The 22,670-nt window shown below is 48.1% G+C and overlaps 1 protein-coding gene across 2 annotated transcripts in view; it reads left to right on the forward strand.

Annotated features, from left to right (window-relative positions):
• Nucleotides 1-238: 238 nt before the first annotated feature.
• Nucleotides 239-22,670, forward strand: part of LOC140393770 (protein phosphatase 1H-like) — a 48,548-nt gene continuing 26,116 nt past the window's right edge. The window contains exons 1-2 of one of the 2 annotated variants that reach the window (XM_072480167.1): nucleotides 239-509; nucleotides 22,378-22,507. In XM_072480167.1, coding sequence (XP_072336268.1) covers nucleotides 277-509; nucleotides 22,378-22,507 — 363 coding nt within the window. In that variant the 5' untranslated portion in view covers nucleotides 239-276. The remainder of the gene's footprint in view (nucleotides 510-22,377; nucleotides 22,508-22,670) is intronic. The other variant, XM_072480168.1, reaches the window with a different exon arrangement.

The raw sequence follows: 22,670 nt of genomic DNA on the forward strand, positions 1-22,670 counted from the left end.
CAGTGCTATCCACTTGTGCATTACGTTAACTTCCCATATTTCTCCTATTCTCCAAAATTCCCGCACATATTCTCTCCTTCCTCAAATTTACACCCCCCCCCCCCCCATCCCCATGTTACACCCACCCTTAATAATGCCCCTCCCCCGGGGGTGGGCTGGAGGTGAGGAGAGGGTGGGGTAAGCAGCGGTCCCCACCCCGTTCACCAATATGGGGCGGAGTGGGAGTTGCGCGGGGATTACGCTGCAGCGCTGGGCGGAGGGACTGGCGGGCGGAGGATGATCAACCGGGTGAAGGCGGCGGTCGCTCAGCTGGTCGGGGGCACGGGTTCCAGCTCCAGTCCCTGGAACTGCCCGGAGTGCAGCCTGGCTTTCCAGTACTCCCGCCCGGCTTTCCTGCATCTGAGCGCGGAGGAGAGCGAGCGAGCGGCGGACCACAGCACCAGACCCATCCTGGTCACGGGGCAGGACAGGAGGAGGCAGCTCCTGCCCTGGGACACAGGGTACGCGGAGTGAGTACAAAGCAAAACTCAAGGAAAGTTGGGGGGGGCACGGGACGGAGGGACTTGACTGAATTGTCAAGTTTCAAAGAAAACCCTGGCGAGAGAGAGAGAGAGAAAACAGCATCAAAGTTCCTCACAGAATTAAGCCATGCCGTCACTACAGAGAAAGGTAAACAGGGTCTTCATAACTATGAGTGAGTTTTTAAAAATAAATTTAAGAGTACCGAATTCATTTTTTCCAATTAAGGGGCAATTTAGCGTGGCCAATCCACCTACCCAGCCACATCTTTTTGGGTTGTGGGGGCGAAACCCACGCAAACACGGGGAGAATGTGCAAACTCCACACGGACAGTGACCCAGGGCCGGGATTCGAACCCGGGTCCTCAGCGGCGCAGTCCAAGTGCTAACCACTGCGCCACGTGCCGCCCCTGTAACAATTTCAAATACAATGTTGGGCCGGGATGGAACCTGGGACCTCGGAGCCGTGAGGCAGCAGTGCTAACCCGCTGTGCCACTGTGCTGCCCTTGATGGCATCAATATTGAGCAATTGCTGGCAGGCATGATCAGTAACCAGAGAACCTGGACTTGTGAAGACAATTGACAAGAGAAGTAGAGAGGGACTTTGTGTTTGTTTGTCCACTAATGATCTTGACTATTCTGCCTGACAGGTTGCTGGATAATTGAAATAATTTCCAAAAGGAAATTGGATAAATACTGGAGGGGAGGGGGGGACATTGGCAGGATTCCAGCGAAAGGAGATTGGGCGGGGGAGTGGGTTTAACTGCATACCTTTCAGAGGGCTGACAGAGACACGGAGGGCTGAATGGCCTCCTTCAGTGTTGTGTCATTCCATAAGGAAAACTAGCAATCTGATATTTGTGGCAGGATTCTCCGGTCCCTCAGCCGCGTGTTGTTCGGTGGCGAGCCGTTCGCTGACGGTGGGATCCTCTCTTCCCGGCGCTTGTCAATGGGATTTCCCGTTGAAGCCACCCCACGTCGCTGGGAAAGCCATGGGCGGGGGGGGGCGCTGCCAGTGGGGAAAGAGAATCCCAAGGCCTGGAGAATTCCGGCCTCTCTGTAGTCTGGGTTTTCTGTGGAGCTCAGTTCCTTCAGAAAAGTGAAACTGCCTGTTTGTGTGTGTGTGTGTATAGAATCACCAGGACCTGCTGAGGTTTAAGGGATTGCGAGGACAGGTTTTCTAAACGTGTCTTGCAATCCCCTGAGTATAGAAGATGGTAGGGGTGTTCTGATTGAGGTGTTTAGAATGAGTAGATAGTAGGAGTTATTTTCTCTGATGCGCGTTATTGAGAGCAAGGAGGCATAATCGTTACAACATGGCTGTCCAAGAAAAAAAAGCCAACTTCCACTACTGTACCATCTTTCATGACCTCAGGACATCCCAAAGCCGTTTCCAAACAATTGAGTACTTTTTAAGTATTGCTACTGTTGTAATGAAGGAAACATGGCAGCCACCTTGTGCGGAAAGCTCCCACCATCGGCAATGTGATATTTACCCGAGAATTTATTTTTTAAAAATAGTGATATTGATTGAATGGTGAATTTTAGCCAGGGCTAAGTGTGGAGACCTCCCATACCCTGGAACCTTTTGATAATTTGTCAGTGTCAGTTTTGGTGAAAAAGCTGCTATGTAGCTCTCTAACGTGGTTTGCCGTGGGGAGGCGGGGCCTGATGGGGGCGACACCTTTAAAGGGCGCCTCAAAATGAAATGAAATGAAAATCGCTTATTGTCACAAGTAGGCTTCAAATGAAGTTACTGTGAAAAGTACCGAGTCGCCACATTCCGGCGCCTGTTCGGGGAGGCTGTTACGGGAATCGAACCGTGCTGCTGGCCTGCCTTGGTCTGCTTTCAAAGCCAGCGATGCATTAGAAAGAAACTCTCCCACGGAAATGGGATCCTCCCCACACTAGCATCAGGGCAAATTTTCTCCCCCTCCCCCCCCACACACATCCCCAAATGGGGCTTCCCAGAATGCCTGCCCCTGATGGCACAGCCAGGTTGGCACTGTGGGGGCATGTCCCTCTCGTCTCGGGCTAGATTTACCCCCCCCCCCCCCCCCCCGGTTCCCCAATGCGTTCCCCTCGACATCTTTCTGGGCAGGAACCTTGTTGCGCTACCGGCGAGGGACAGGGTAAATCCCTGAACTACATCATGCCACCGAGATTCTCTTTCCCGCCGTCTCGCGGGATTTTCCGCAGGCGTTGTCATTTCTTACCCGCGGCGAACGCTGGCTGAAAATCCCCGGCCAGTGTCATTTGTCACGTCCACCTGGGGGGGCGCTGACAGCACTTCGCTTTGATGTCTCATCCAAAAGACAGCACCGCCGAATGTGCAGCACTCCCTCAGTGTTGTACGGTCGAATGTCAGCCTGGAATTTTGTGCATTTTCTGAGCTGAAGCCAGGAATCAATTCTTCACAAAGCAGGCGGTGGAAATCTGAAACACTAAGGGGCGAAGGATAGTTTTACTGTGGTTTTTATATTGGACTGGAAATGTGAGAGGGCCTTGGTCACATCTCTGTGCCAACATGTCTGATAGCGTGGAAAAGCTTCACAATAGCAACTGGGAGTGTTTGCCATTGTTGTGCTGGAGTAGGATTTGAACACCTGTTTTGTCTCTGAATCAGAAGATCAAGAAGTCATTCTCATTATCAGGGTGGCACCCTACAGTGCTTAAGAAAGTGAAAGGGACTGTTATACCTGTATTCATTTACGGGGTGTGGGCATTGCTGGCGAGGTGAACCGAGTGACCTCTTAGGCTAATGCAGAGGGCGGTTAAGAGTCAAACACATCGTTACCTGTTAAGGATAGCAAATTTCCTTCTGTAATACGAACCACATGGGTTTTAACGCCAATTGATGATAGTTTCATCTTTCCATCTAGCTTTCAACCTCAGATTTTCTTTTTGATTGAATTGAATTTAAATTTGTTCAGCAGCTGTGACAGGATTTGAACTCGTGTTCCTCGAGCAGGGTTTTTGAAAATGCAGGTCGGCCCGCGGGTCGGTCACGGGCGAGTGTCGGGAGGGTCATGGAACGACTGGTTGCGGCATTCCCCATCGCGGGAGAAGCGTCCAACTATCACGGCCGGCTTTTAAATTGGGAATGTCAGCCGTGACTGGCTTTTAAACGGAACAGTGCAGTCTTCCAGCCAGAGGTGACGGCAGAGAGCAGGTCACGGGCCTGACACGCATACTGACATCACGCACCCTGTATGTCTGTGCTTTTGGTGCAAAGTCTTGGAGGAGAGATTTCTCCATTTTCTAGCTGTCAGCAAGCAAGGTGACAGGACTGTGAAGAACTGACGCTGGATCATTTTGTAATAAGGAAGAAAGGGCCAGAGTCACAAACAGGCCAGGATCTCACAACTGAACCTGCTAGTGAGAGCTGCTCAGGAGAGTCCATAGCAGCCCAAAGCACTGCTAATATTAACTCTGTACAGAGCTCCAGGGTCTCTAGTGAACAGTCAGCAAAGAGAAAACTGAAATTGGGAACAAAGCAGTATAAAGAAGATTTCTTGAGGTGTGGCTATGTTAATGTTTCGATTTTGTTAATCTTCTCAATTCTAAACGAACTGAACCTCCAATTAGAACGGAAGGGTGATGATTGCTTTCAGCACTGTGAAGAAATAAATGTTTGCCAAAAGTAATTGAAAGTTTGGCAAGTGTAAGTACAAATCCATAACTACTAAATGTTCCCCACAACACATCGAAGAAAACAGAGTTAGTAAGCGAGGTGGCAAGCCTTATTCAGTCGCATCTGGCTGCGCCAATCAACAGTTTTTGTAGCCAATTTCCGGAGGAGAAGTTTCAGATTTTGTAAGAGAAGAGGTTGGTGAAAAACCCTTTTTGAGTTTGAGAACCCAGAGTCAATTAATAACTTACAGCTGACTCCAAATAAAGAGACCAATCTTCTGCACCTCACCTGTGACAGCACATTAGAAATACGGCACAAGTCCACGAGCTGTCAGCATTCTGGAGTAGCGTCTCCCAGGAGTATCCAGTGCAGAGTAAAGCGAGCATTTTTGTTGCTATTGCCCTTCACAATGACCTAGATGTGCGAGGTTGGGTTTTCAATCTTCATAAAGATGAGGACAGCACTGGCTGAGTTCTGCACCTGATATGCGCATTGCCCTCTCCTTCTGTGAATCTAATTGGAGTGAGATTGAGAAGACCAAACAGTCTCACCTGTCGCATTACAAGTAAGTGAAAGTGGTGGGTCACGAAGGTTGGCCACATGGGTTGCAAAGGTCGGCCGGTTGGTAAAAGTGGGCCCCGGGGGGAAGAAAAGTTTGAAAAACACCGTCCTAAAGTATGAGCCTGGGCCTCTGCATTATTCGTCCAGTGACATGACCACCATGTGACTGTCTCTCTAATATTAAAATGAGTTAAATGGCCATGTGGTGTGGTGCTGAGTCATAGACATGGGAAAGGTTCGGAATTGTTTGATCTCCGCCAGTGAAAGCTGTTAGAATTCCCTGTCCCAGCTTGGGAAAGGACAATTTCCTCCTCTTGCCTGCAGCTTCAAGTGAATTCAAGAAGATTGACATCAACCAGCACGGCTTTCAATCCTTTCACTACTGATGAAAAGCGGCAGCGTGTGAACCATCAACATGATGCACCGCAGAAACTCTCCAAGGTTCCTTAGACAGCACTTCGCAAAACCACGACCACTACCATCCAGAAGCCAAGAGCAGCAGATACCTGGGAACCCCACCACCCGGAAATTCCCCTCCAAGCCACTTACCACCCTGACTTTGATTTATATATCACCGTTTCTTCACTGTCACTGGGTCAAAATCTTGGCATTTCCTCCCTAACAGCACTGTGGGTGTGCTTACACCACATGGACCACAGAGGTTCAAGAAGGCAGCTCACCACCAACTTCTTGAGGGAAACTGGGGATGGGAAATAAATGCTGGCCTAGCCGGCGAAGGCCCCATCCCATAAATGAATATTTTAAAAAAAAATCAATTCAGCCAGGGTTCCGGTTCCATTAACACAGTGGTTAGCACTTCTGCCTCACAGTGTCAGGGACCCGGGTTCAATTCCGGCCTTGGGTGACTCTCTGTGCGGAGTCTGCACGTTCTCCCTGTGTCTGCGTGGATTTCCTCCGGGTGCTCCGGTTTCCTCCCACAGTCCAAAGATCTGCAGGTTAGGTGAATTGACCAAGCTAAATTGCCCCTCAGTGTCCAAACATGTGCAGGTCAGGAGAATTGGTTATGATCAATGCGTGAGGGCATGGGACTGGGGTGGGGGAGTGGGCATAGTTAGAGTGTTCTTTCAGTGCAGACTCGATGGGCCGAATCCTGCTGCACTATAGGGGTTCTATGATTCTAACAACTTGCAATTGAATGGTACCTTTTTGAAATTGATCCTGAGTCACTTATGACCAAATGTTTGGTGAAGGAGTAAATAGAGGACTGAGAGTTAGACGGGTGGAGAGATTTGGGGAGGAGATTTCAGGACTTGGGGCCCAGGTAGTTGAAGGCACGGTCATCAATGGTTGAGCAAAGGAAATCAAGAATGCTCAAGTGGGGCAGAATTGGAGGCGTGCAAAGAGATCAGAAGGTTGTAGGGATTGGTGGGGGTCATAGGGATAGCCAGGAGATGAGGAGGGATAGCCGGGAGGGGCAGGAGGTGAGGCCACGGAATGGAAGTGGGTGCGTGAAACGGGCTGAGACTGGCAGAGATCTACTGCCATTCGGAGTCTAAGCTTGTACATGAAGAGTATTAGCATGGGTGAGGAACAGGAGAGCAGTTAATGTCCTTCGAATTCATTCTGCCAGGGGGAGTCAACAACTGGTTGCCCAGATGAGAACCAGTGTGCACTCTGGGGAGTTTTCTGTGCATCTTCCTGATGCAAGGACATCATGGGAACAGGAAGAGGCCATTCAGTCCCTTGAGCCTGTTGCACCAGTCAACTACATTTTAACTCCCACCTACTTACCTAATCCTTAATACCGTTTATCCATTAAAAATATCAATCTCAGTTTTGAAATTTTCAACTGACCACCGCCCCCGTCCAGTCCCAGCAGCTTTTTGAGAGGTCCAGATTTCTGCTACCCTTTGTGTGAAGTGCTTCCTGACACCACTCCTGAAAGAAATTATTCCCCTCTATGTACCCTGTGAGGGAGATCGCGTGACGCAGTGAGCAGTGTCCCTCCCTCTGAGGTTTTGGGTTTGAGTCCCAGCCCAGGACTCGATGACCAAGGAAGGTGTGTTCATGATGCGGCCAAACAGGATGAGTGAACCGGTCAATGGCAGGCAGTAAGAGCAGAGCGAGTCCTTGGTCAGTCATGTGACGGAGCCGCCACCATATCTATCCATAGCTTCAGGCTACAACATGTACGAGTTGCCATGGCAACTCAGACTCCACGTGGACTGTAACGCGCCCATGACCACCATCCGCCCTGTCTAATCTGTTAATCGTTTCAAATACCTCAAATGCACCCCTCCTCTAATCTTTTATATATATTTTAAGGCAACACAAGCCTAGTTTATGCAAGCTGGCACCCTTGTTTCTGCCCCCTATGCTGGTCCCCCTACCAATCGGACCATCTATTATTTTTTTTTAAATGGAGTTTTCCGACTCCAGACCCCAGCGGCGTCATGTAACCTGCCACCTGTGCACACTGGGAACTGCCCAGTGGGGGTAGGTGTGGAGGGAGGTGGTGGGCGTGATGGGGTGTGGATAGATGATGGGGTTGGGTGGGTAGAGGGGGTGGCTGTGGGAGTGGCTGGATGGTTTGTGAGGGGAGTGCAAGAGAAATGCATGATATGCCCTCTTTTATTTTTACCCCCATACACATCTAGCAGATCGGCAATGAATAAGGCAAATAGAAAAACTATTATTGAAAATCAATAGTCAATGGAGAAATAATAGCACTCTGAGCCACTAAGTGGATTGTTCCATTGTCTTCCTGTTATTTTCATGAGGTGTTTAAATTGAGCTGGTGATGGCCCAGGTCTAGCCAGATGTAATCCATAATTCTGAGCAGACTGAGGTGCAGTAGGGCAAGACAGAAGATGAGATAAAAGATGTTGATGCCAATCTTGAATTTTTAATAGGCTGTGGAGCGTAGGAGGAAAGAATGTTAATGGGAGTGGTTGACAAACCGGTTCTTGGAAAGACGGGCACGAGAACCCATTTTTGTTTCTTGGTCTACCGGGATAATTGAGACATTTTAATGAGCAAAGTGTTTGTGTCAAGCCCTTTTACAAGTTGCAAGGCGGAAGGAAATCTGATCAATTGGCATGTCGGAATCTTGTCCTTCTAGCATTGAACAGAATTTATGACATTTCTCTAATTCTGCTGAGCAAATGAGGAAGGATAAGATTCTGGAGCAAAGTATATCGAGCAGATTTTCAAAAGGACATGGTGCAATTTTTGTTGCAAGACATGAAATACTGGAATCCATTAAGGAAGTGGTAACAGAACATTAAGAAAAGCATAATGATGATTAGACAGCAGCATTAATTTTAATGGAGTGGAAATAGTTGACAAATCCATTTGAGGGTTTGAGAAGGTAATCAGCAAGGTGAACAATAGGGAACTGGTGGATAGAGTATATTTGAAACTACAAAAGGTATTTGACAAGATGACACAGAGACTTTTGTTACTAAGCATAACGGCTCAAGGGATTGGGGATAATTGTGCATAGAGGATTGGTTGAAGGACAGAAAACAGATAGTGGGGGGGGGAAATGTGTCATTTTCCACTTGGCAGGCTGTTACAAATCAGGTGTTGCAAGGGTCGGCGCTGGGGTCTCAGCTGTTTAAGCTGAATTTATGACTTGGATGAAAAGACTGAGTGCAATGTACTCAAATTTGTTGATACTAAGCTAGGAGGGAAAGTGAGTTGTGAGGTGGCACAAGGTGGGGAGATTTTAACTTTTTGCCCTCTGGGTCCTCGAAAGGCCGGGTTAGATGTAGGGTGGGCATGAGGGATGAACCCATCCTGCCCACTCTTTGGGAAGACCCCCTGAGGTAGTTGTGGACAGCCTGTGGCCCGGTGGCTAATCTGGATGAAGAGCGGCCCGTGAGACTTCTGTTGCCCATGCACAGGGTTGTTGCATTCCGCTGATTTCCGTCTATGTAGTTTTTTTCCTACCGGTATGACTGAAGTGATTCGCACGGACAGCCCAGGTGAGTGAAGTGAGGTCCGTGCTGATTGTTCTCAACATTGATTGTGAGAGCTGTGCACTCCCTCTGCGTCCATACTTATTTTGTTTTTATCTTTTGAAATTGACGAGAGTTCTGTTAATATATAAATAATTAAGCATCTTGTGCCACTCGTCATGATGAGGATGTCATGCTGCTTTTGGCGCCGAGGCCCCAGGTTCGATCCCGGCTCCCGTGTCTGCATGGGTCTCACCCCCACAACCCAAAGATGTGTGCAGGGTAGGTGGATTGGCCACTTAATTGGAAAAAAAATGATTTGGGTGCTTTAAATTTGTTTAAAAAAAAAAAAAAAAAAATCGTCATGAAAACAGAGTTGACATTTTGGGTTCTGTAGAAGAGTCATATGGACTCGAGACGCTAACTGTCTTCGAGACGCTAACTGTCCTCGAGACGCTAACTGTCCTCGAGACGCTAACTGTCCTCGAGACGCTAACTGTCCTCGAGACGCTAACTGTCCTCGAGACGCTAACTGTCCTCGAGACGCTAACTGTCCTCGAGACGCTAACTGTCCTCGAGACGCTAACTGTTCCCCTCGCCACTGATCCTGCCAGACCCACTGAGTTTATCCAGCATTTTCTGTTTTTCTTTAATTTAGAGTATTCAATTAATTTCTTTCCAATTAAGGGGCAATTTAACGTAGCTAATCCACCTAGCTTGCACATCTTTGTTTAAATTTAGAGGACCCAATTATTTTTTTCCAATTAAGGGGCAATTTAACGTGGTCAATCCACCTACCCCTGCACATCTTTGGGTTGTGGGGGTGAGACCCACGCAAACATGGGGAGAATGTGCAAACTCCGCACGGACAGTGACCCGGGGCAGGGATTGAACCCGGGTCCTCGGCGCCGTGAAGCAGCAGTGCTAACCACTGTGCTGTCCTTCCCTGCGCATCTTTTTGGTTTGTGGAGGTGAGACCCACACAGTCACGGGGAGAATGAGCAAACTCCACACGGACAGTGGGCCGGGATCAAACGCTGGTCCTCGGCGGCATTAGGCTGAGGTGTTAACCACCGTGCCTCCCAGCAATTTCTGTTTTTATTTAATCTTATTAATGGGGTCATGGTGAGTGAATGGGTGGGGGAAGAAGCTATTTTGAACCTGTTGGTGTGTGTTCTCCGACTTCTGTATCTCCAGCCCGATGGAAGAAGTTGGAAGAGAGAATAACCCGGGTGGGATGGGCCTTTGATTATGCTGCCCGCTTTCCCCAGGCAGTGCGAGGTGTAGACAGAGTCAATGGATGGGTGGCGGTTTCGCCTGATGGACTGGGCTGTGTTCACAATCCTCTCTAGTATTTTACCATCTTGGCTGAGCAGTTGCCATATCATGCTGTGATGCAGCCAGATAGGATGCTTTCTATGTGCATCTATAAAAGTTGGTAAGAGTCAGATTGGGGAAAAAGGTAACAGGTGGAGTACAATGTGGGGGAATGTGAGGTTATTCACTTTGGTAGGAAGAATAGAAAATATTTTTTGAATGCTGAGAAACTATGAAGTATTGGTGTTGAGAGATGATGGGGTTACTTTACACACAAAACATGGGAAGTTAACATGTTGGTAAAGCAAACGATTAGGAAGGCAAATGGCATGTATTGGAAAAGTATTGGCATGGGCAGCATAGTGGCACAGTGGTTAACAAAAGTTTTCGACAGCAGCTGTGATTAAGAAGACCAACAGTCGGGGAAGACTTGCTTACGTTGAAGTGAATGGGGTCTGGGCTGCAGTGACCACTCACGCGGTGAAGCTGGACAGGCTGCAGAGAACGGGGATTTTAAAGTCTGCTGATGCTGCACGGGTCACTACTTGGTAGAAGTTGAAACTATCAGGCAGAAAAGAGGAAGATTTCCAAATTTCTTGTTCAAGGGATTGTTTGTCCCATTCTTTCCAACGCAGTTGGAAGGGAGTAAGTGTAGACCCTAGGAGCTGGGATCCAAAAATGGCATAATTCATACGAAGAAAGATTCCAATTGTCTTAAAAACCTAATCAGACTCCAGATGACCTAAAGGTCACAACATTGCTCAGCTCAGTTGGCCGTAAAACATTTACGCTGCTACAGAATCTTGTTGACCCAGAAAAACCGGGAGCAAGTCCTTCTGTGAATTAATGAAAATTTTAGAGGGTCATTTCACTCCTAAATTGTTACCGATTGCAGAAAGGTTCCGATTCCACCGCCAGGAAGAAGGTGAAACTATTTTACAGTTTACAGCGTCTAAGAAGATTAGCTAGATATTGGGAATTTGGCACAACTTGTGATCCCCTTCAAGACAGACAGGCTGGTTTGTGGCTTTCACAGTGACGCAATTCAGAGGAAGTTGCTTATGTAAGCGATTTAACTCTGAAAGCTGCTGTGGAAGTTGCCACATCGATGGAGCATGCAACAAAAGAGGCTTTGCAGATAGTGGCTGGAGCGAAGATCCACAAAATGGATACCTCCAGGAACCAGCTGCAAAGGTGCAACCACATCACCTTTGTTGACTCTTCATGTTGTCCGCGAAAACTTTCCTGCTCTCTTGGGCAGAGCATGGTTGGCTAAGAATTGGGCTTAACTGGGAAACAGTCTATTAATTAATGGGTTCAAAGAGCAACTTAGAATACAAGAAGGTGTTTGAAGATTCAGCAGGCTCTATGATTGGAGTTCCAATACACCTAAAAATCAAGTTGGATAGCAGACCTAAATGTCTCGAAGCTAAAACCATACCATACACCATCAAGACTAAAGTTGAAGAGAACTAGAAAGAGTTGTAAGGGCAGGAGCCTTGTTACTACAAGTGTTTGGGCGACACCAATTATTCCTGTATTAAAACGGGATGGTTCAGTGAGCATTTGGAGAGATTTAAAAACTACTATCAACCTAATTTTGTGCATAGATAATTATCCACTGCCACTGATTGAAGAGTTGTTTGCCATACTTAATAAAATGCTGCCTTGATGTCAAGGGCGGTTACTCTCACCTGACCTGTGGAGTTCAGTTCTTTTGTCAATGTTTGAGCCCCAAAGCTGTGATCAGGTCAGGAGCTGAGTGAGGGTCAGGTCAAGTATGCCTCTCCCTCTTATTGGTTCCATCACCATCTCCTGCAGACCCATTCTAGCAGCTGTGTCCTTTTGGGCTATGTCCAGTGTGGCGTTACTGAGCCACACTTGGTGGTGGACATTGAAGTCATGGTGTGTGATAATCAGCAGGAGGTTTCCTTGCCCATGTTTGACTTGGTGCCATGAGCCTTCATCAACTCTTCCCAACTGTATACCACTGTGCCACCACCTCTGCTGGGTCTGTCCTGCTGGTGAGACAGGGCATACCCAGGGATGGTGATGGTGGTGTCTGGGACATTGTCTGTAAGGTATAATTTTGTGAGAATGGCTATGTCAGGCTGCTATATGACTATGTCAGGCTGCTACTTGACTAGTCTGTGAGACAGCTCTCCCAGTTTTGGCACCAGCTCCCAGATGTTAGGAGGACTTTACGTGAGCGACAGGGCTGAGTTTGCTGTTGTCGTCTTCGGTGCCAAGGTCGGTGCTGGATGGTCAGTCGGTTTCCCCTATCGACTCCCTTTGTAGCGGTTTAATACAACTGCGTGCCTTACTCGGCCATTTTAAGAGTCAACCACATTGCTGTGGGTCTGGATCACACGTAGGCCAGGCCAGGTGAAGACGGCAGATTTCCTTCCCTAAAGAATTCAGGGTACATGCAGTTTTGAATGATTTGGAGCTTATAGAGTATGGGATGCTGGCTGAATCAGCAAGTCTGGAGGTGACACGGGCATGGATGAGGGTTTCTGCAGCGGATGGAGGCTTGGGTGAGAAGTAAGCAATCTTTGTGATGGGGCAAGTCTGGCATCTGAAGCTCATCTGGGGATGAAGATGACACTGAGATTGCGGAAGTGTTTAGTTCAGCCTCGGGCAATCAAGGGAGATGGAGCTGAGAGTTTACAGTGCAGTGGGTGGGGTTGTGGGCTAAAGATGAAGGCTTTGGTTTCCTTGCAGTGTTTGGCTGGAGAGAATTCCGATAGTGTGACAACGGAGATGTTTAACCAGATGGTGGGTGGTTAGCGTTGAGTGTGATTCCGTGCGAATGTGGATGCGCTGTGTGTGAAGCAATTTCAGAAGCACGGTGAAGTGATCTACAAAGGCAAGTCTCCTTGGTTGGAGTTTGCCCGAGGGGGTGACCTTGGGTTTGATTCGGCTGAGAATTCAATACAGCAAAACAATGGGCTTGGTGCTGAGCAGGTTGTTTGTGATGGACATTGCAGAAAGCTGTGAGGAACGGCATTCATGTGACAAGAGGCGTGTTAGATGGACTGCACCGTATCTGCAGTGGTGTCTGGTAATGGCTGCTGTGGTCACCTCTCTGAAACACCCTCAGCATTCATTCCTCTTGTGGCTATGCTGCTTGCCAGATCTTGAATGCTCCTTAAGTGAAGATAAATTAAAAAAACTTGAAACACTTCCACCGTCCGGGTATGTCACATTCTCTGCTTTTTTCTTTAGTACATATAGTGCCGAAGGAGGCCATTTGGCCCATCGAGTCTGCACCGACCCACTTAAGTCCTCACTTCCACCCTATGCCATAACCCAATAACCCCTCCTAACCATTTTTTTTGGGGGGGTCACTAAGGGCAATTTATCATGGCCAATCCACCTAACCTGCACGTCTTTGGACTGTGGGAGGAAACCGGAGCACCCAGAGGAAACCCACGCAGACACGGGGAGAACGCGCAGACTCCGCACAGACAGCGACCCAGCGGGGAATCGAACCTAGGACTCTGGTGCTGTGAAGCCACAGTGCTAGCCACTTGTGCTGCCCATAATAATAATAATAATAAAAAACACTTATTGTCACAAGTAGGCTTCAATGAAATTAGTGTGAAAAGCCCCTAGTCACCACATTCCGGCGCCTGTTCGGGAAGGCGGGTACGGGAATTGGACTGTGCTGCTGGCCTTATTCTGCATTACAAGCCAGCTGTCTTACCCACTGTGCTAAACCAGCCCCAATTTTATTAGGAACCATCCCACATCTCTGATTATTTTGATGGGTCAGGGCTGACTGGGATGTCTATCGCAGTTCCCCTGCATGCTGATAAATGGCATTTAAAGCACTAAAACCATCCACAATTTACAGGCCTCAACAAACGAACTACATTGCGTATTCGTCAGCCGGCAAGAACTTTCTGGAACCTTTCCCCTTCTCATTCCCTACATTCACTACGGTGGCAAGGTCTTTGGGCCAGTAATCCAGCGGCCCAGGCTAATACTCTGGGGACATGGGTTCTAATCCCACCACAGCAGCTAGTGGAATTTAAATTTAATTAAGAAAATCTGGAATGTAAACCTGGAATATCTGGAATAGTGACCATGAAATTATTGTTGTTTGTCATTCAAAACCCATCTGGTTCATCAAACTCGAAACCAAGATGGCGCCAGAGGGAGCCGACTTCTTGCAAGCTGTTCCCAGCATACTCTCTCCTTCCCTATGTACGGTATGCATTGTTTGTACAGCATGCAAGAAACAATACTTCTCACTGTATACTAATACATGTGACAAAAAGAAATCAAATTTAAAAAAATCAAATCAATGTTCTTTGGAGAAGGAAATCTGCCGTCCTTACCTAGTCTGGCCTACATGTGACTCCAGACCCACAGAAATGTAATTGACTCTCAACAGCCCTCTGAAATGGCTGAGTAAGCCACAGTCCAAGGGCAATTGGGGATGGTCAATGCCTACATCCCATCAAAGAATAAAAAAGTATTTTAAAACATTTGATCATGGGATGTGGATATTGCTGCCAAGTCCATTACATATTGCCCATCCCCTGTTGAGAATTTGTTGGGGTAGGAAGTTAATTTATTTGAGTGAAAGTGGCAGTATCACAGCAAGGGCCTAATAGAAACCCTGCCCAATATTGAAGTTAATGACGAAACATTAAACGGGGTGTATAATGGGAGGGGGTGAATGCGGCAATGGGATACTGCCCAAGACACATTTGTACATCTCTGACACTGTTAGCTGACCCCCTTGCAATCTCCTCCCACTATCTCACCCAGGTACTTGCTCTACTTGTGTTGGCCTATGTGCAAACGTTTTACTTTAGTTGGTGGGAGAGTTGAGCAGACATTTCCTCTCATCAACCACTCGCTCCACCCCGATATCTCTTGACCATGGTTGTATTTTCAGACCTGGGTGGAGGTTCATCTCACAGAAACATAGAAAATAGTAGCAGGAGGAGGCCATTCGGCCCTTTAAGCTTGCTCCACCATTCATTATGGTCATGGCTGATCATGCAACTCAATAGCCTGATCCCCTTCGTCCCAAGTGCTATATTGGACTGCTTCTTGAAAATATGCAGTGTTCTGACTTCAGCTACTTTCTGTGGTAGTGGATTCCACAGGCTCTCCACACTCTCTGGGTGAAGAAATTTCTATTCATCTCTTTCCTAAATGGCTAGCCTGTATCCAGTTCTGGACACCCCCACCATCGGGGACATCCTTCTTGAATCTACCCTGTCTAGTCCTGTTAGAATTTTATAGGTTTTTATGAGATTTCCCCCCCCTCATTCATCTGAACTCCAGTTCATGGTCAGGATGTGTGTTCCCTCACCTTGCCCATGGAACCACAACACGGGGGTGTGGGGTGCGATGAAAATGTGCTGTCTTGGACTTCGGTAGGAGATGCTAACTCTTCTGGAGTTGTCCATCTCCAGGAATTTAAAATGAATCTTAAGACATTGCTGCCAAACATTTCCTGGAAGAAATGTTATTGGAGCATTTTTGAAAAAACTATCTTTGCATTTCTTGTTTTTTTTCTTTTTTTTAATATAAATTTAGAGTACCCAATTCATTTTTTCTCCAATTAAGGGGCAATTTAGCGGGACCAATCCACCTAACCCTGCACATCTTTGGGTTGTGGGGGTGAAACCCACGCAGACATGGGGAGAATGTGCAAACTCCACACGGACAGTGACCCAGGGCCGGGATTCGAACCTGGGTATCTTTGCATTTCCCTATTTTACAAAAAAAAATGTTGGGGGAAAATCACCTTTGACTGACAGAATAGAATCTTCCGGCCAGGTGAGGAAGTGTTTTGCACGTGAGGTGACCAACAGCAGGAAAATTGGGTTCTGCTTGGAGTGGAGGGGACCATGCATTGAAACCTCGAATGTCCAAATGTGCTTCCAATATTACAACAATAATTATGGGTGGGATTTGACTAAATGAGTCACCAAGCGTGTTTAGCTGCATGATTCCCGGCGCTCGCAGCGCCAAGAAACACAATTCTATAAAACCGCACTCGAGTTAGATCGGGGACCTCAGCGGGTAATATACATAGCACCACCACTTTGTACACTGAGGAGCTCCGCTTACCGGAACTCTTCAGTCTAGCAAGAGGTCGGGACGCCATTTTCTGGAGCCCCCAAAGCGATCCCTGGCCCCCCCCCCCCCCCCAACACCAGCACAGGGCATCTGCGTCCCGATCGCTACCGTGCAAAGAATGCCAGCCTGGCATCGTGGCAGTGCCAACCTGTGGCAGTGCCCATGTCAGCTGGCAGTGCCAGGCTTTCACCCAGGTGGCACTGCCAGTGTGCCAGGCTGACACTGCCAGAGTTCCCAGGTGGCATCAGCAGTGCCAGGGTACCACCCTGCCCAAAAGGAATGCACCTGAGGGTCCAATGAACCCCTGGGAGACCACCCCGAGTATTGTTCCGTCTGGTCCCCATTTGTGGAGACCAGTGCTAAACATCACTTGTCCGATCTCATGAGGCATTTCGTGCCGGGTAGATCTCTGGAGCGGGGTATCCCGGCTTCTATTGGCCACACTGTGCCGCGGTGAGCTGCTTTTGGGCGCATCACAGCCGTCCGATTGCGCCCCACATTTAGCAAATAATTCAGTTGGCGATAAAGAACTTTGACACACCCCGAGAAAGATTATGAACCATGCTGGAAGTCTGTCTTTCTTTTCTTCCTCTTTCTCTTTGCTTCCTTCTCTTCCGCACTCCTTCGCTGTTGGTCAGACTTGATGTGAAGGTTGGAGACAGATCTTCTCATGAGCTTATAATGCTTTCTGTGGGCAAGTAGGCGGTATTGAGTTAGTTATCAATGGAAAATCAGCTCGCACCCTCCAGCTGCGTCACTGGTGATAATAAAGCAATTCTTTAAATAGGTTTGAGAGGAGACGTGGGTCTATCACAGGTCAGATCTGAGAAACATCATGACCAAAGGGTAGTGTGAACAAAAACAAGCATCTATTTTTTTCTCGTTCTTTCCCCAAGTCGAAGTATCACGAGATAGATTCAAATAAGGACGGTTATTCGACCTACATTGATCTTTCCATCGAAAGAAAGGACCCACAATCCAAGAGCAACAACTTGCATTTATATAGAATCTCTAACTGAGAATGTTGCTTGGAATGTTTTTTGTCTGAAATAAAACCTGATGCCATGCCGAAGCAGGAGATGTTTAGAGGGATGACTAAAAGTCTGGTTAAATAGAGAGACTTTCAGGAGCAACTTAAAGGAGTTTGCACAGGGAATTCCAGAGCTTAGCTCCTTGGTAACTTAAGACGCAGCCGTCCGTGATGGTGCGAAGGGAGTGGGGAATACTCCCAAGAGGCCAGAATGGGATGAGCGCAGGGATCTCGGACGAGTGCAAGGCTAAATGTGGTTACAGAGGCTGGGAGAGGGCAGGAATACAAGGATGAGAAATTAAAATCTGAGACATTGCTGGACTGGGAACCAATTCAGTTCATGAATTGGGGTGGTGGGATTTGGTGCAAATCAAGATATGGGCAATAGAGTTTTGGGAGGGTGGAGGGTGGAAAATGGGAGGGAAACCAGAAAGGTATTGGAATAGCGAAGTCTAAAGATAACAAAAGCATTGAAAGACGGTTATCCGATTGCTGCTCTTGGGAGCTTGCTCTGTGCAGATTGGTTGTCACCGTTCCTACTTCACAACAGTGACCACACTTTTTAAAAAGTACTCAGTTGGCTATCGGATGATCTGAAATCTTGTGGCGTGCTGGATAAATGCCAGCTCTTTTGTAACTTCCTGCTCTCGTACTCTCTCTTGATCTCTCCCTCTGCAGGCTGCACCCCACACCTGGGGTAAATGGGTTTTTCATTCCCCCACCCCCATTTGTTTCCTATCCCTCGCTTTTCTGTTCCCCTGGAGCGATGACGAGTTTCAAAATTGGTTTGTTCTGTGTAAAATAAAGCACAACTGGTTTGGGAGAAAGGTCACGCATTCCGTTAAGCGAGCTTCCAGCGTTGAGCCTGTGCTTTCAGTGGTCCCGTTCAATGCCGGGGGAGGGACTATTGCTGTGTGAAGTTCCCTGGGATGAAAAGTATTTGTGGGTTTATTTTTCTCTTCTCAGCTACTTTCCTCCCCTGGGGTTGCTGAGGTATGTTTTAATGTGATTGGTATCCAGCCCCTGGTCCTAACTGTGCAGAATCCAGAAGAGACTAAAACACAGAAACCAAGTGACTAAGGACTTCCCTAATTTCCTATTTTTTGCTCTTTTCTGTTTCAGTTTCCAACTTCAGAATGTGCTTCGTGCTCCATTTCTTTGCATGACTGTCGGTTAAAAGTGCTCACACGTTTCATTTGCATCGATGAATGATTGTTGTTCGTTGACTCGTGAAGTCTCCAGGTTACCCCCTCCATGTTTATTGAGCGATTTGGCCAGTGACCTTCGTGAAAGGGAAGACCTGCATTTCGATAGTGCTTTTCACAATCTCGCCACATCTTTGCAGCCAGCTTTCAGAGCCTAGTCACTATTGTGCTAAGGGAAAAGCCGCAGTAAGCTCCCACAAACAGCCAATGCGATAATGACCAGATAACCTGTTTTTTATGGTTGATTATGGAAGGGTAAATATTAGCTGGACATTCCCCTGCACATCTTCAAAATAGTGCCATGGGATCTTTTTACTTTCAGCCAAGAGGGCAGATACAACCTCGTTTTACTGTCTCATCACATGACGGCATCTCCAAGAGCGCAGCTTCCCCTCCAAGTTCCTCACCACTCTGACTTGGAGATATATATATATATATATAATAATCTATATTGTCACAAGTAGGCTTACATTAACACTACAATGAAGTTACTGTGAAAAGCCCTAGTCGCCACATCCCGATGCCTGTTCGGGTACACAGGGAGAATTCAGAATGTTCAAATTACCCAGCAAGCACATCTTTCGGGACCAGTGGGAGGAAACCGGAGCACCCGGCGGAATCCCACCCAGACACGGGGAGAACGTGCAGACTCCACACAGACCGTAACCCAAGCCGGGAATCGAACCTAGGACCCTGGAGCTGTGAAGCAACAGTGCTACCCACTGTGCGACCATATCACCGTGCTGGACCTTAGGGAGGAAGGTCCAGAACGGTAACACAAGTGGATAGCACTGTGGCTTCACAGCGCCAGGGTCCCAGGTTCGATTCCCCGCTGGGTCACTGTGCGGAGTCTGCACGTTCTCCCCGTGGGTTTCCTCCGGGTGCACTGGTTTCCTCCCACAGTCTAAAGACGCGCAGTTTAGGTGGATTGACCATGATAAATTGCCCTTAGTGACCAAAAAGGTTAGGAGGGGTTATTGAGTTATGGGGATAGGGTGGAAGTGAGGGCTTAAGTGGGTCGGTGCAGACTCGATGGGCCGAATGGGCTCCTTCTGCATTGTATGTTCTATGTTCTAACAGCACAGTGGGTATACCTACACCTCCAGGACTGCAGCGGTTCAAGAAGGCACCTCACCACCATCTCCTGCAGGGTAAATAGGGATGGGCAATAAATGCTGACCTAACCAGCGACTCCCACATCCGTAAGTGAATTAAAAAAAAACTCCCTCAGTACTGCACCGGGGGGGTCAGCCTTCGAATAATGGGATCCCTGAGCTAAATAATAAGTCATATCCTGTTGATTTTATTAAATTCTGTGCTCTAAATAAGATCACCACGTTTGACGGATGAGTGGGTTGGGGGAGCAAGGTTACAGTCCAGGGGTCCGCTCTGACTTGCGTTGCTTATCGAGGCGTGAACACTGGAACTGAAAGCTGGGTGTGGGACTAAGATGGCCCATTCTAAGTGTTGGCTGTCATTGGAATACTGGGCAACCTGGGCGACTGGCTCCAATGCAGGGAATTGTCAGGGTTAAAAAGGAAAGCTGGTCAAACCAGGAAGCACTGATCGGCTGGTGCAAACTTAGTTTTAACAAAAGCCAGTAAATTATTGCGAAGTGTGAAACCTGCGGAAGTGAGGGCTGTGGAAATGCACAGACTCTCTCACAGGCACAGACTCTCTCACAGGCACAGACTCTCTCCCAGGGATCCGGGTTCCATTCCGGCCTTGGGTGACTGTGTGGAGTTTGCACATTCTCCCCACGCCTGCGTGGGGTTCCTCCGGGTGCTCCAGTCCAAAGATGTGCGGGTTAGATGGATTGGTCATGATAGATTGTCCCTGTGGCGGCATGTGGCGCAGTGATTAGCACTGGGACTACGGCGCTGAGGACCCGGGTTCGAATCCCGGCTCTGGGTCACTGTCCGTGTGCAGTTTACACATTCTCCCCGTGTCTGCGTGGGTTTCACCCCCACACCCCAAAGATGTGCAGGTTAGGTGGATTGGCCACGCTAAATTGCCCCTTAATTGGGAAAAAAAAACAATTGCATACTCTAAATTTAAAAAAAAAGATAGATTGTCCCTTAGTGTCCAGGGATATACAAGTTAGATTATGGGGTTACGGGAAAAGGCGGGGTGGATGTGGGAGTGGACATGGGTAGAGTGCTCATTCGACAGGTTGGTGCAGACATGATGGGTTGAATGGCCTCCTTCAGCACTTAAGGATTCTGTGATTCTCTCTCTCTATGCCTGTCTGTCTCTGTCTCTCTCTCTCTCTGTCTGGGCTGGATTCTTCCCGCCCCATACGCTGCAAGATCACCTCAGAAAATGGAAACGTCCATGATCTTGGGCGAAATTCTCCGGTCGGCGAGCGGGCGTGGCCGGAGAATCCCGCCCTATGTCTTTCACTCGCTCTTTTTGGGTTTTATTTTGCTTCTTTCCCTCTATTCATAGAATCATAGAATTTACAGTGCCGAAGGAGGCCATTTGGCCCATCAAGTCTGCACCGGCTCTTGAAAAGAGCACCCTACCCAAGGTCAACACCTCCACCCTATCCCCATAACCCCACCCAACACTATTTTGGACACTAAGGGGCAGTTTAGCATGGCCAATCCACCTACCCTGCACATCTTTGGACTGTGGGAGGAAACCGGAGCACCCGGAGGAAACCCACGCACACACGGGGAGGATGTGCAGACTCCACACAGACTGTGACCCAAGCCGGAATCGAACCTGGGACCCTGGAGCTGTGAAGCAATTGTGCTATCCACAATGCTACCGTGCTGACCATCTCACTCTTGCCTTCTGAGTTAGAAGGTTGTGGTTTCCACTCTCATTCCGGCGACTTGAGCACAAGAATCTCAGTCCCAGTGCAGAGCCAAGGAGTGCTGCAGTCAGGATTGGCACCATTCGTGGGGGGTTCTGATACAGTGGGTCGGGATAAACCTTTGCTACTGTCGGGAGAGTGAATAGCCAGACGGGTCGGATTTAAGGTCATTGCCAAAAGAATTGGAGGTGGAGGTGAGGAGCCATTTGTTTTCCACTGTGAGTTGTAATGATCTGGATTGTACTCTCTCCGAGGACGATGGAAGCAGATTCAGTCGTAACTTTCTAAAGGGAATTGGGGAAATACTTCAAAGAGATGAAAGAATAGAGGGAACGTGGCTAATTGGCGAGCTCTATTAAAGGGTTTTACAAGCATAGTGTGCCAAATGGCCTACTGGCACAGAAGCCTATGATTCTAAAGTTATAAAAACCAACGGCGGTGGTGGTGACCATTAAATAGTCGCTCTGGAGGCTGCAAGATTGAAACGTTTCCACTGTTTGGAGTTGAGAACTGCAGCAACAGGAAGTGGCCATTAGGTTCCACAAGGCCATTGCTAATTTTAACCTGGAGACCACGTGAGCAAGCACTTCCTTCAGATACCCATCTGAGAAATAGCAACATGACGTGTTCCTTCATGTGGCATTCTGGATCAGATTAGCGATTAGCAAGGCCCGCCGCTCATGGAAGTACAAGTGGGATTTAGGAAGAACGGTAAACTGCCCCCGCATTGAGAGAAAAGAGAGTTGTATTAACGCAGTGTTGGTTCATGACCCTAGGATATCCCGAAGCTTTTCTCAGCCAATGCGTTTTTCGAGTTTAATACGTCACTATTGTAAGTAAGAATCCTCGCAGTTAAGTTGCTGCCGTAGCCCCTCCTATGTCATCATGAGAAACTGGGGTGCAGGAAGGTGCAATTAGAAGAGCACCTGGGTGTCCTAGGGTTAGCATGGACAAGGTGGGCTGAATGGCCTCCTTCTGTGCTGTAACTTTTCTATGGTTCCATGAAAAGATGGAGAGTGAATGACGCAACTGACAAAACGATGCCAGCGCAGACATGGGAACAGGAAGTGGCCATTCAGTCCCTTGGGCCTGTTCCATCATTCGATTAGATCATGGCTGATCAGTACCCCGGGACACGTGCTTCGCTCCATAAGCACTCTCCTTGACTAGAACTTGCCGTTACCCCTGTTCTGAGGGACTGACTGCCACAACCACATTCATAGCCGCCATTTGGTTTCAATTTTTCCTTTCTTCCAAAGGGTCATTAACGCAGGAAAAAGCGTCCTCAATGAAGATCAAGCTGCCCGAGAAATAGTGAGCGTGGAGAAGAGGGTTTGCAAGAACAGCACTGCGGGCAAGACGGCCAAAGATGATGTGAGTGTGGGCAAGGTGAGTGATTGGTGTCCACAAAGGGGGGGAGTGAAAGACATTCAGCAATGCACGCCTCCACTCTCTTTCCCCCCCCCCCCCCCCCAAACCAAACACATCATTTGATCTGTTTTCAAGTGATTCCAGTGTATTCTCCTTTTCATTGCCTCTCAGAATCACAGCA

This window comes from Scyliorhinus torazame, chromosome 17 (genome assembly GCF_047496885.1).
Source record: "Scyliorhinus torazame isolate Kashiwa2021f chromosome 17, sScyTor2.1, whole genome shotgun sequence".
NCBI lineage: Eukaryota > Metazoa > Chordata > Chondrichthyes > Carcharhiniformes > Scyliorhinidae > Scyliorhinus > Scyliorhinus torazame.